This window comes from Aotus nancymaae, unplaced genomic scaffold, assembly GCF_030222135.1.
Source record: "Aotus nancymaae isolate 86718 unplaced genomic scaffold, 86718_ANA_hifiasm-v0.15.2.pri h1tg000059l, whole genome shotgun sequence".
Taxonomy (NCBI): Eukaryota; Metazoa; Chordata; class Mammalia; order Primates; family Aotidae; genus Aotus; species Aotus nancymaae.
The window spans coordinates 6,233,104-6,247,691 of NW_026988473.1; the positions used below are offsets into that span (position 1 = coordinate 6,233,104).

Genomic DNA, 14,588 nt, shown 5'->3' on the forward strand with positions numbered 1-14,588 from the left:
AGAAGAATTTCATGGCGAAGACATGAGCAATGGCCACTCCCTTGGCCGTTTTTTCCTGATAGACTTTATGTTTTATTATCCTTTTTGGATATTAATATTTGTTTTTTGTTTTTTTGTTTTTGAGACGAAGTCTGGCTTTGTTGCCCAGGCTGGAGTGCAGTGGCACGATCTCAGCTCACTGCAACCTCCCCCTCCTGGGTTCAAGCGATTCTCCTGCCTCAGCCTCCCAAGTAGCTGGGATTACAGGTGCCCGCCACCATGCCCAGCTAATTTTAGTATATTTAGTAGAGACAGGGTTTCACCATGTTGACCAAGCTGGTCTTAAACTCCTGACCTCAGGTGATCCACCTGCCTCGGCCTCCCAAAGTGCTGAGATTACAGGCGTGAGCCACTGCGCCCAGCCTATAAAATGTTTTTTTAGAGACGAGGTCTTGCTCTGTCACCCAAGCTGGTATCTTAGCTCACTGTAACTTAAAACTCCTGGGCTCGAGTGATCCTCCTGCCTCAGCCTCCCAAGCAGCTGGTGTTACAGGCGAGTGCTACCACCCCCGACTAACCCAGTAGCTCTTGGACATGGACATGGTTAATGTCCATGTCCAAGGTCTTTGAGATGATACATTTGTTTTCTGAGTAACATAAACAGATGAGTTAGGTTAGCAGCCTGTGAAGCCACAGGCGCTGCCTGTCCTACCCCAGTCACAGAGCACAGGTTCCCCTTACTCTCTTGGGCGTTCGCTGCTGCCACAGCCTCCCTGTCTGTATCCCTGCATTTTCACTGCTTTCTGTAACATGCTGATGATGGAGAGAGGTTTTTGAAAGTTTATCTCCAAGGACTTACTTTCTTGTTGCTGTGTGTATTTTATTAACTTACATATTGAATAAATGGACTTTTGCAGGCGTCTTCTCATATCAGTAATTCTACTCAGGCTGCCGTGAGGGATGCAGTTGTTGGAAGACCACCTGTGGATAAAAAGTCTCAATAGCATCTTAACATGAAGATCAAACAAGAACACAACCAGCCCCTTCTGACTTCTGGGTTTCTGCCACAGCCACAGGTTCATATCCAGAGGAATGGCAGATCTGAGACCATCCAGGAAGAGCTAAAACATGGCACTGTAATAAATGAGCAGACCTGTCCTGTGGTTTCAAATTATTAAACGCACTTCCATTTCTGTTGGAAGCTTTTCTTTTCCTTGCTGTTATAGATGCAAGCCTGTGTCTATTTTCATATTACTCTGCTTTGTGCACTTTATGGGGGAGGAAGCTATAGGAAAAATAGAAATGCAGCTCTTAAGTTCTTTATGTGCCACTTATTGCCTTTTAAGATTGATTCCATGGTTTTGCAGACACAGTGGGGAAGGGATGGAGGATAACCTCATGAAAGATGCCATAGATGCCATTTTGGGGTGAAACTTGTCATTTTTTTTATAGTTTACTCTTTTGAGAAGGATTCCTTTTTTTTTTTTTTTTTTTGAGACAGAGTCTTGCTCTGTTGCCAGGCTGGAGTGTAGTGGAGTGGTCTTGGCTCACTGCAGCCTCCGCCTCCTGCGCCCAAGTGATTCTCCCGCCTCAGCCTCCCAAGCAGCTGGGACTACAGGTGTGCACCACCACACTCAGCTAATTTTTTTTGTATTTTTGGTAGAGATGGGGTTTCACCATGTTGGCCAGGATGGTCTAGATCTCTTGACCTTGTGATCTGCCCACCTTGGCCTCCCAAAGTGCTGGGATTACAAGCGTGAGCTACTGTGCCCAGCCGAGAAGGATTCCTTTTTTAAAAGTTTACAAAACTTGGAGAAACATCAGAACTAAAGACTAACTGAAAATGATATCATTACTCTTAAAAAAAAATTAAAATAGAGAATCCTGTTGCCATATAGTGTGGAAAAATCATATCATATTTAAATATACCATACTCTGAAATGTGAGTTTTTTACCCAGTAGGCTGACATTTTTGTTGTAACTTGCTCTATTTTTTTTTTTTTTTTGGGTCCCTGTAGCCTCTTTCCAGAAAAAGAGACAAACGTGCCTTGAAAAGCCAGAGTGGCTCATAATAAAAGGAGTGAGCTAGATACTTTAAGAAAAAAGCCAAGTTTAAATGAACTGTGTGACCTCTGATAAGTCACTTGAACTTGTGCCTTGGTCAGGTTCACTGTAGGTTTACATATGTATGTATGTTGTACACAACTCTTGTAATTGTCATTTGAGAGGTTTTGTTTTTGAGAGTTCTGCATAAGAATGGAATTTTATTATGGATTAGAGGGAAGATATTACCAAATATTACTGCCTTTAATTGACATCTGATTTCATGTGGCTTAGCAATTAATAAATAACCTGATTTAAGGTCTTCATTCAGAATATTAATTTGCATTCTCTGTCCTGTCTAATGTTCTTAATAATGAAGCTAAGATTAACCCATTTTATTTAGTGAATCATCTCTCTCTTTAATTTTACTTTGGCAAGTCTGGTAGCTTTAAGATAGCTTTGGCTTAGTAAGGACCAAAGTCCTACCCAAATATAAACAATTTCTAGAAGTATCTAAATTTTTTTTTCTATTTACCTTGATTAGGAGATAAAAAGTTTTATCTGTTAGTCGCTTTTCCTTTTGGAATTATTGTGGATTTTAAAACTTCTTAAAACTTGCCTGCAAGTATTTATATAAACATTGAGGTATATAAGCCTTAATTTCTGAGCTAATTTAACTTTTGTTATGGGAGAGAGATAAGAGTATAAATTTTATATACATGAAGGTAATTATGTGCATAAAGGTAAGATCTCAGTGTAAATTTTATATATATGAAGTATGAACGAAAGGTAGAAAAAAAGAAAGTCCCTTTTAGCATGTAATCTGTTTATCAAAGAATTTTCTTTTGACACTTTACCACTCAAGTGTTTTTATAAGTCCTAAGTTCCCAGTATATTATATTCATATTTATATGCTATCTTTCCCTGAAGTTCTTGCTGTTTTATTCACTTGCTGTTACACTTTAGAAAAATTTCTGCTTGTTTACTTGTATTTATCAGTGATGCTAAGCTTTGACTGTTAACTTGAAAGCTTGCTTCTGAAATGTTGGTGCATTTTCAGGTTTCAGGTGACCTCTTATCTCTTTGAAAGTTCATACCTATTAGCAGGCTCTATAAATATTGAGATACTTAGCATTTAATACATTCTATAAGTAAATTTATAGATTTCAGAATAATTGTCAAAAGTGGTCCTACTTTTAATGATGAGAAGGCGTGATGTGTCAGAAACTCATTCTAATACTAAAGTATTATTAGGTCACTTTAAAAAAAGATAATATATGATTTAATGAAGTCTTAAGATTCAGTTACTATTTAAATTCACCATTTCTGTTTTGGTCTTATAAAGGCATCTTGGTTTATTTATCCAGAGGAAGTCCCCCTCACCTTTTTTTTCCCCTCGGTTCTGCTTCTGGAAACTGTTTATAAAGTTTTCTCAGTGAGGGTTCTTCAGAGTTTTCTTTGGGCTCTTTTCTCTCAGCAGTAAATTGATGATTTTATATCAACTTTTTCAATAAAAGATGCATTATCATTGCTGGCTATAAATCATCCTGGGGAGATTTATAACCAGGTTAAAAATAATGTCTTTTACTTCTCCCACCTTTCACTTGTGGTTCAGAAGCTCAGACTGTGCGTGCTTGTGTGGTGTTTGTTGCTCTGCCACTTTCCATGCAGGCATTTTAAGTTTTGCACATTCCTAACAACATGGAACTCATTCCTATGAATATATCAAAAGAGGCTTCTGAAATTTTCTATTGAAATATTTAAGGAGAAATTAAGTGTTGACAATTTGAAAAAATAATTTCAGTGAGCTGCTTATAGTAAAAATAATAGAATCAGTTTTCATTCTTTCACTGATAAATCTTTCTGTAAGATTGGCTTGTAGATGAAATGAGACAAACTACTGTGTATGATGAGAAAACAGCTTCAGAGTCATGCCTTATTTTTTTATTTTATTTTTTGAGACAGAGGTCTCGTTCTGTCACCCAGCTTGGAGTGCAGTGGTGCAATCTGGGCTCACTGTAACCTCTGGCTCCTGGGTTCAAGCCATTCTCCTGCCTCAGCTTCCTGAGTAACTGGGACTACGGGTGCACACCACCATGCCCAACTAATTTTTGTATTTTTAGTAGAGACAGGGTTTTGCCATGTTGGCCAGGCTGGTCTCCAACTCCTGACCTCAGGTGATCCACCCAACTCAGCCTCCCAAAGTGCTGGGATTGCACGTGTGAGCCATACCGCCCGGCTGAGTCATGCCTTATTTTCATAATATACCAAGAAATGTTCTATGGAGGTTTACGTTTTAACACCTCTTTTATATTTGGTAAAATTGCCTGTGAATATTGTTTCTCTTTATTCTTTTTTTTTGGGACGGACTCTCGCTCTGTCACCCAGGCTGAAGTGCAGTGGCATGATCTTGGCTCACTACAGCCTCTGCCTCCTGGGTACAAGCAATTCTTCTGACTCAGTCTTCCAGGTAGCTGGAATTACAGGCATGTGCCACCACACCCCGTTTATTTTTGTATTTTCAGTCGAGATGGGGTTTCACCATGTTGACCAGGCTGGTTTCAACTCTGGTAATCTGCCTGCCTCAGCCTTCCAAAGTGTTGGGATTAAAGGCGTGAGCCACTGCACCGGGGCTTGTTTTGCTTTATTTTTTCTCTTGCATGAAGTAAAGTGCTTTGGTCAAATAGACACAACCAAAAATACTGCCTTGTACTGGTGATCATTTTCACTAGTGGATCACACACAGTGTTCTACTTGGCTTATAAAAATGGTGCCTTGGCATTCCTGTAATCCCAGCTACTTGGGAGGCTGAGGCAGGAGAATTGCTTGAACCTGGGAGGTGGAGGTTGCAGTGAGCCGAGATTGCACCACTGCACTTCAGCCTGGGCTACAGAGCGAGACTCTGTCTCAGGAAAAAAAGAAAAAGTGCCTTGGATAGGGTGAGTTTGGATAAGTATGTATGTATGAGTTATAGCAAAGTAGGTTGAATCAAGAAGTCCAGGCAAAAGCAATAAAACGAATAGTTTTATTTTTTCCTAGTTTCTTTAAAAAAAATGATGTCACTTATATGGGAGTCTTCATAAAATTTTTTCTTCCCTGGAACTATTGAAATGTAATTTAGGGTGATTTGATGTTCCATCTCAAGGTGCCAACATGACTGCATCATTCTGGCTGACACATTTTTGATCTAACAAAATTCTAGTCAAGGGATAACGGCATAATGAAAACAAGCTTCAGTTATGAAAATACAAACTATTTGTGTGATTAATTTCTTAAAATGACATTAAGAAGCCCATTGTAAAAGAACATTTGCAGTTGAATTGTTTTTACTTATGTCGTAAGTCCTGTTGTACCTATGTTTTGGGTAGTGGTTCTCATCTACCTTGGAGTGCATAAGACTTACCTAGCAGGCTTGTTTAAAAAGTTCAGATTCCCAGTTTTGTACCCTAGAGATTGCCTCAGTTGGTATGGACTGTGCCTTGGAATCATCACTTTTATAAACAGTGGTTCAGAGGCTGCAGAGAGAGGCTGCTTTTCACTGAATGGGAAGTACCAAGGAGAAGGTACAATTCTGTATTGTCTGGAGGCAAGTGGACACTTTTTACCTGAGGTTTAGAATAGGTGGTCTCAGGCCAGGCACAATCACCAGGCGTTTTCTGTGTTAAGAAGTAGTAAGGATGCCTCTAATTCAGAGGATTATCTAAGCTCCTTACAGCTGTTTTTCTCTGTTGTCTTAGTGCCTTCTCTGAAAAATGAATGTACAAGTATCCTGTTTTCTAACAGATGTAATTAGGATTTTTTTAGTTTTTCTTTTAGAAAGTAAAATTCAGCACTGTGATTTGAACCCCCAAATCTTTCACATTAAGCCACAAATAAAAATAATGAACAAGAAGGAAGACAAGATCATAACTTCTGTTATTAGTGACCTAACTACCCCACATCAGAAACTTTGCAAAACAGATCTAGGACAGAAAGGTTTTGAAAGACATTTTTCTTTGGGAAGGAATTTCATATGCCAGAATTAGGTTTAAATATAGTGTTTTTATGAGCAAGGGAAGGTAGCATTGATTTCCAAAGCTTTCTAATTGGGTACATGCTGTCATGGATGTAAGCCTTAAAGGAGTTAATACTAATCTTGTACACACACAAATTTTCCTCAGGTTTCTTTTTTCTTTTGAAAAATGATTGTTAAAAGTACTTTCTGCTAGACCCTTGCCTTTGAGTGGCTTTACAATTTAATATAGTTTTTAAAAAGCTCAATGGTCTGAGATTATGCTATTAGTATATTAAAAGCATGTTCCTGTTTTACTCCAATTTGTAAGATCATTTAATGGAATAAAGATCACAACATCATGTTATCTGTGTTTTCCTTCTCTCTCTCTCTCTCTCTCTCTTTTTTAATATGGGAGGTTCTGTGAAACAGAGTTTGGCTTGGCAAAGTGAGTAAGACTTCTAACTGATTGGATAACCTCGTGTCAAAGGGAGTAGTGGCAATGTGGTTTGAGTTAGCTTCCTCTGTCCTACAAAACGATACTGAACTAGTATCTTACTAGCATACTCCTGGAGAAGGCTCTATTTTTGGCAGGGTTGCTTAAAAGTGACCACCAGGGCCAGGTGTGGTGGCTTATTTCTGTAATCATAACACTTTGGGAGGCTGAGGTGGGAGAAACGCTTGAGGCCAGGAATTTGAGACCAGCTTGGGTAACAAGGAGACACCTTTTACCCGTCTCTACAAAATAAAAAAGCCAGGTATGGTCATGTGCACCTGTAGTCCTAGCTACCTTGGAGGCTGAGGCAGGATAATCACTTGAGCCCAGGAGTTCGAGGTTGCAGTGAACTATGGCCACGTCACTGTACTGCAGCCTGGGCAATAGAGCAAGACCCTGTCAAAAAAATAAGCGCAAATTTTATTTACAGTAACATGGACTTGTGAAGACCTCTGAATTTGTAGCACTTTCATTTGGGTGTCCCACCTGGAGCCAGCTGATTAAACAGTTTCTCTTTAAGGGTGGGGGCAGGGAAGGTAACGCTCTACTTAGAGCTTTCTCTTTCACTGATGACCTTGGACACTAGGGAGATTGAATTGAGCTTCTCAAATATTGACTAATAGCTAGACGTACCCCATTTAGCCCTACTAAAAAGGTTTCTTCCCTTGTTGGAAACACTGGGTGGGATCAGCAGTCTTTGTCCATGCAACTATCCATCCCTGATTGCGATCATGTGTCAGGTGCTATGCCAGGTGCTGCCCTTGAGTTCATCAGAGTTTAGCAGGCAAGGGGCAAACTCAGAGGCTGATGATGTGAAGAGTATGGTGAAAACAAAGATGCAGGACTTGGGTGCCACCACTGATGTAGATGCTTTCATCAGCATAAGCTGAGGAGAAGGAAAGACCAGGGTGAGGAATGTGGTCCTGTATGGATGGGGAGCAGTCAAGCAGACGGGCTTGTCTTTGGTTCATTGACATTCTTGCTTTTGATTACCATATATCACTTTGCAAAAGACAAGTCCAACTCTAATTACTTGAAATCATTTCTTGTAAGTGGACATACAGGGGCAAAACTGACATATGGGGCAAAACTGATGACAGGTACTGGAGGAACTCAAATGTCAACAGGGCTTTTATTTCAGGGTTCAGTGACCTATTTAACTGCTGTTGCAGACAGGTTTCCTCCATGCCTCAGAGGGGTACAGGCACCAGTGGTTCCAGGCTTGATATCATCCACTTTAATGTCCCCTGAGGAAAGAGGCTTTTTTTCTTTAGCTACCTATGAAAATATATTTGTATATCTCCATCCCAGAGAAGGCTCCTGAACTGTTTGGGTTGAGTCATGCTCCTTCCATGGTCAACACTGTAGCCTGAGGCCTGAGGCATCATAACCAGCAGATCTGGGTTGCAGGTGTCTGTAGTCAGAGCGATGACCATGTACTATGTGGCAGCTCCACCGTAATCACACAGAGTCACCAAATGAAAGACTGCTGGGCGGACCAAAACAAATAATCCACCGCAGTTAACCAATTCCACTTAACAAGGGCCATTGAACAATGAGAGACAGGAAACCTGGAAATTTTCCAGGTTAAAGGTTCTGGAATATTTATTTGTTTATTTATTATATAAAATAGTATTTATATATATATGGAGTCTCGCTCTGTTGCCCAGGCTGGAGTGCAGTGGCGTGATCTCTGCTTACTGCAACCTCCACCTCCCAGGTTCAAGCGATTCTCCTGTCTCGGCCTCCTGAGTAGTTGGAATTACAGGTGTGTGCCACCACGCCAGGCTAATTTTTGTATTTTTAGCAGAGACTTGGTCAGGCTGGTCTCGAACTTCTACCTTGTGATCGTGGCCTTTTTCTTTTTTCTTTTTTGAGACGGAGTTTTGCTCTTGTTACCCAGGCTGGAGTGCAATGGTGTGATCTCGGCTCACCACAACCTCCGCCTCCTGGGTTCAGGCAATTCTCCTGCCTCAGCCTCCTGAGTAGCTGGGATTACAGGCACGCACCACCATGCCCAGCTAATTTTTTGTATTTTTAGTAGAGACGGGGTTTCACCATGTTGACCAGGATGGTCTCGATCTCTTGACCTCGTGATCCACCCGCCTCGGCCTCCCAAAGTGCTGGGATTACAGGTGTGAGCCACCACGCCCGGTCCCATGGCCTTTTTTTTTTTTTTTTGAGACAGAGTCTTGCTCTGTCGCCAAGGCTGGAGTGCGTGGTGCAATCTCAGTTCACTGAAACCTCCACCTCCCTGGTTCAAATGATTCTCCTGCCTCAGCCTCCAGAGTGGCTGGGATTACAGGCACCCATGACCACACCCGCCTAATTTTTGTACTTTTAGTAGAGGTGGGGTTTTGCCATGTTGGCCAGGCTGGTCTCAAACTCCTGACCTCATGTGATCTGTCCACCTCGGCCTCCCAAAGTGCTGGGATTACAGGCATGAGCCACCGTGCCTGGCCTTCTGGAATGTTTTTTAAAGAGAAGGTTGAGACGGTATGCTGCACATTTAGGCAGTGGAAGCTCTTCAGGGCATTTCAATAGGGATTTATTTGTTCTCTTTCCTCTTCAGTAGGACTTGGGTTTTAAAGGGGATTCAGAAGGAGGTTATACTTCACTTTTCTTTTATAAAAGCCTGAGTTTTCTGGTCAGAGCAAACTCAAAATTGGCATAGTTACATGTTTTGCACCTGTGAAAACCCTGTGTTCAGCTGGCTGATGGAGCACTTTCCCCTGAGACATACTCCTATTTTGAATGCTGTCATGTGAAATTTGTGGATTCTGTTACTTGTGAAATTTGTGGATTCTGTTCCTTGTGTGCAAAGAGGTATTGCTAACAGCTTCCCTTTAAATGCAGTTTCACTAAAAGAAAAAAAAATGCAGTTTCCCTGTTCACTTTCTCTCCTCACCCTCACACCATTTCTCCTGCCCTGGCCTTCTTGTGTGTCACCCCACCTGCTGAGACTCCCCACTGGGTCTTTTAGGCCTGCACACCAAATTAGTCTGTGCCATTTTCTCCCTCTTGCTCAGCTATTCCTCCTCAACAATGTATTCTGGAGGATCCATGTATCCTCATCAGAAGGCAGAGAATGGAGAGGTTACAATACTAAAAAACTGGCCAGGTGCCGTGGCTCAAGCCTGTAGTCCCAGCACTTTGGGAGGCCGAGGTGGCCGAATCACCTGAGGTCAGGAGTTCGAGACCAGCCTGGCCAACATTGCAAAACCCCATCTCTACTAAAAATACAAAAATTGGCTGGTTCTGCTCATGTGAAGTCATATTCCAGTGCACAGGCCTGTAATCCCAGCTACTCAGGAGGCTGAGGCAGGAGAATCGCTTGAACCTGGGAGGTAGAGGTTGCAGTGAGCTGAGACTGCACTACTGCACTCCAGCCTGGGTAACAGAGCAAGACTCCGTCTCAAAAAAAAAAAAAAAGTTTCCTCTTTGTCACAAGAAGAATGGGGCTTCATATTTGTGCTATGCAGAAATGCCTGGAAACTTTGGATCCTGGCATCACAGTCCACGTGTCCACCCGCTTTGTGCTGGGGTAAGGACTGTTTCGTTGGTGATGGTGTGGCATCATAAGGCAGTTTCTCAGTAAGTCCTGGGGCCTTTCTTACAGAGCTCCTCTTTTGAGAACTGTATGAGAAGCGAAAATACACAGCCCTCAGCACTGCTCCCCCTTCCCAGTATGCTTTGTTTTGTTTCGTTTTGTTTTTTTTCTGGCACAGCGACAGGAAAAGAAAAGGGAGGTGAATCTGGGTGCTTCTGGAAGCAGAGCGTGAGGAAAGGCAGAAGTCAGCCTGGCTGCCTCAAAACCGAACCTGTGCATCCTGGGTTTGGATGACCTTACAGTCAGTCACTGGCTCAGCATGCTCCGTAATTTGTTTGATGAGTGGTAACACACATAAAGCTCTGGTATTTATATTGCCTCTGACTCTCCTTGTCAGAAAGCTGGTGAAGATCATGTGATATTGATGGGCACATACCTATTCTCATGTTAATAACAGCCACCATGTCTTGTCTGAGGATTTACCACATGCCAGACATCAGGCTCAGCATTTTACAAGCATCATTTCATTTGTTGCTCTCTTTGGGGAATTTTTTTTTTTTTTTTTAAAGACAGAGTCTTGCTCTATTGCCAGGCTGGAGTGCAGTGGCGCAATCCCGGCTCACTGCAATTTCCGTTTTCCAGTTTCAAGCAATTCTCCTGCCTCAGCCTCCTGAGTAGCTGGAACTATAGGTGTGTGCCACCACGCCAGGCTAGTTTTTGTAGTTTTTAGTAGAAACGGGATTTCACCATATTGGACAGGCTGGTCTCGAACTCCTGACCTCATGATCCACCTGCCTCTGCCTCCCAAAGTGCTGGGACTACAAACGTGAGCTACCATGTCTGGCTGGGGAATATATTCTTATACATTATACAGTATTACCAATGCTCCACTTTTTTTTTTTTTTTTTGAGACCGAGTCTTGCTCTATCGCCCAGGCTGGAGTGCAGTGGCACGATGTCGGCTCACTGCAACCTCCACCTCCTGGGTTCAAGTGATTCTCCTGTCTTAGCCTCCCAAAGTGCTGGGATCACAGGCATGAGCTACTGTGCCAGACTACCAAGGCCCCATTTTACAGACAAACAGGTTCAGAGAAGGAACCATGGCCTGGGCCCTACAACTATTATAATAAGTAGCAGGGTCAGGATTTGGTCCAAGCATCCTGACTGCAAAGCTCAGTACTGGCACTGGAGTGGTGGGAATACAGAGATGAACAAGAGCTGGTTCTGCTCATGTGATGTCATATTCCAGTGCAGAGGAAGGGCCTGTGTTGGTCATTCATTCTTCATGCATTCATTCATGGAATGCCTATGGTGTGCTAGGTTTATTTTTTTATTTTTATTTTTTTTTAGCTTTTGTTTTTTTAGATGGAGTCTTGCTCTGTGGCCCAGGCTGGAGTGCAGTGGTGCAATCTCAGCTCATTGTAACCTCTGCCACCCTGGTTCAAATGATTCTCCTGCCTCAGCCTCCTGAGTAGCTGGATTGAGATTACAGGCACCCACCACCTGTATTTTTGTATTTTTAGTAGAGACATGGTTGGCCAGGCTGGTCTTGAACTCCTGAGCTCAAGTGATCTGTCTGCCTCAGGAAGATGTTGGTCAAAGTGTACAAAATTTCCGATAGGAGGAATAAGTTCACTAGATCTATTGCACAACACGGTGATTATAGTAAATAACAATGTACTTTTGTTCTTGGAAATTACTGAGAGGTTTTGTGTTCTTACCACAAAAGAAGTATGTGCGGCAATGCATATGTTAATTAGCTCGATTTAGTTATTCCACAATGTATACATATTTCAAAACAACATGTTGTACATGACTAATAAACGCAATTTTTGTCAATTAAAAAGTACAAAATGGGCCACCTACTGTGGCTCACGCCTGTAATCCCAACACTTTGGGAGGCTGAGGCAGGCGGGTCATTTGAGGCCAGGAGTTCGTGACCAGCCTGGCCAACGTGTTGAAACCCCATCTCTACTAAAAATACAAAACTTAGCTGAGCATAGTGGTGCATGCCTGTAATCCCAGCTACTGGGGAGGCTGAGGCAGGAGAATCACTTGAACCCGGGAGGCGGAGGTTGCAGTGAGCCGAGATCGCGCCACTGCACTCCAGCCTGGGTGATGGAGTAAGACTGTCTCAAAACAAACAAACAAACAAAAAAAAGTAAAAAATGAAAAGTTATTTCAACAAGGTCTGTACAGAATTCTTTCCGTCTCACGTCTTCTCTTTAAGGATAAGAATGCTGCTTTTTCTTCTAGTATAGGGAAGGTGTCCTTCATCATGGAACTTTCATCTGCTTTTAAGAAACAGAAAAGTGGTCTTCTTGCACCTGCTGATTTTTAAATGCCTTTAATTCAAAACCGTCTATAGGCCACGGTGGTACATTTTTAACTCTTTCTATAAGCCCATTCTTGGGCGAAGGCGAAGGTAAATTGATCATGACCCTGCAGTGTGATGCGTGTGCAGAGGTCGAGTGTCTGCGACTCCTGGATGCTGGGCGCGCAGGGCAGGGGTGAGGCGGGAAGAGGCGGTGCCGGGCGGCGCGGGCGTCCAGCGGTCCCCAGGGCCGGGGCCGGGCGCTCTGCGAGCCTCTCATTAGCCGGCGGCGCGGGGAGGGGCCAGGTGACCTCACGCTGGCGGGGCCTCCGCGGCCATTAGTCCCGGTCCCATTGCTGGGGAGGCCGCGCAGCCTCCGAGTCCGCGAGGTGGGTGGAGCGGGTCTTTCTGGAAGGGTGCTTTGATAAGGCCGGGCGAGGTGCTGCCTGGGATACTGCTCCTCGTCCGCTAGGAAGAGATGAAATTGGGTGGGGCGGGTGTAGACGAGTCGGCCGAGCCGCCTGCAGGCAGCTGCCGCCTCCTGGGCGCCCGCTGGGCCCCAGCGAGAAAGTTGTAAAAGGGAACCAGGTGGTTGTTCCCGGGGTCCGCGGCGCGCCTCTCACGCTCTCCCCGCCAGAGGCCGCCGTCCCCGGGGTCTGGGGACGCAGTTTCCTGTTAATGACAGTGAATCCCTGCTCCCCCTGCCTCAGACACCTAGGCCGCGAATTCGAGCCTGACCTTGAGGGTCCACACCGCGAGAGAGAAGATGCGTGCACCCATTGTAAGTGCGTGCGGGGCGGTGCAGGGCGGTGCGGGGCGGGGGTGGTGGGAGCCCCTTGTGAGTTGGGACTCGTCTCGGAGCTTGACTTGCTTCCTGGAGAGGAGGACGTGGGGCCCACACCTCTGTCAGCTGCGGGGCATCGGTGTCAGCTGCGGGTCGGCGCGCACCTGTTGGTTGGAGTGGTCTCAGGGCGCGTCCTTGCGGGGGCCAGTGTGGGGGCGCCCTGCCTGAAACGCGTCCAGCGGAAGGCTGGACCCTCGGGACGGAGGCGGCCAGGGGGCGGGTCTGTCCGCACAAGTTCGAAGGGCGTTGCCCTCCGGAGCCATATCCGGACACTGGGACAGGCCTTGGGGGCTATGTCAGCTGACGCATCCCATGACCAGCCCTGCCAGCAGACTGTTACGGCTTTTTGCTATGGCTTTTCCTCTCTCCCAACCTCTGGTTGGGAAATCCTAACTGTGCTTGGCGACTGCCTCTCTCCCGCCTGGCTGGACAGCAGCAGAGGGGTTCCGAGGAAAGGATTTGGAGGTGGACCCACCTGTGTTGAGCACCTGGCTGTGGGAGCCCGATCAAGTTCAAATCCACTGTTTCCCAGAGTGAAGACTGTATCACTTAATACTCAGGAAATGCCCAGAACAATACCTAGCACACATTTTGAGTGCGCAACCATAATTCACTGTTGTTATTATCTCAATCCATGCAAAGAGGTCAGGAGTTTGAGACCAGCCTGGCCAATATGGTGAAATCCTGTCTCTACTAAAAATACAAAAAATTAGCCGGGCGTGGTGTCCAGCAGCTGTAGTCCCAGCTGCTCGGGAAGCTAAGGCAGGAGAATCACTTGAACCCAGGACACAGGGGATTGCAGTGAGCTGAGATCACGCCACTGCACTCCAGCCTGGGTAACAGAGTGACACTCCATTTCAAAAAAAAAAAAAGGAGTTTTGCCTGGTGTCAGAGTGTATCTAGCATATTTGACACCTGGAGTGGTCACTTTTTTATTTTTTTGTTTTGAGACGGAGTTTCGCTCTGTCGTCCAGGCTGGAGTGCAGTGGTACAACCTCCGCTTACTGCAATCTTCGCCTTCTGGGTTCAAGGGATTCTCCTGCCTCAGCCTCCTGAGTAGCTAGGCTACAGGCACGCACCACCACACCCAGCTAATTTTTGTACTTCTAGTAAAGTTGGGGTTTTACCATGTTGGCCAAGCTGGTCTTGAACCTCTGACCTTGTGATCCACCTGCCTTGGCCCTCAAAGTGCTGGGATTACAGGCGTGAGCCACCGCGCCCAGCCGAGTGGTCACTTTTTAATATCCTTCTCCTCTATCTGACATTATTTTTTAGCAATAATCATGCAATGAATAGTAATAATGTCCAGGAAGAAACAGAGAACATTTTCTTTTATTCAACCTCATATATGTAATCATGACAGTAAAAAAAT

General features: G+C 44.4%; 2 protein-coding genes across 2 annotated transcripts in view; both read left to right on the forward strand.

Moving 5' to 3' along the window:
- Positions 1–6,375, forward strand: part of ATL3 (atlastin GTPase 3) — a 55,056-nt gene extending 48,681 nt beyond the window's left edge. Inside the window, exon 13 of the mRNA XM_012463154.2 lies at positions 897–6,375. Coding sequence (XP_012318577.1) covers positions 897–983 — 87 coding nt within the window. The 3' untranslated portion in view covers positions 984–6,375. The remainder of the gene's footprint in view (positions 1–896) is intronic.
- Positions 6,376–12,681: 6,306 nt separating this feature from the next.
- Positions 12,682–14,588, forward strand: part of PLAAT3 (phospholipase A and acyltransferase 3) — a 44,505-nt gene continuing 42,598 nt past the window's right edge. The window contains exons 1-2 of the mRNA XM_012463156.3: positions 12,682–12,761; positions 13,083–13,153. Coding sequence (XP_012318579.1) covers positions 13,139–13,153 — 15 coding nt within the window. The 5' untranslated portion in view covers positions 12,682–12,761; positions 13,083–13,138. The remainder of the gene's footprint in view (positions 12,762–13,082; positions 13,154–14,588) is intronic.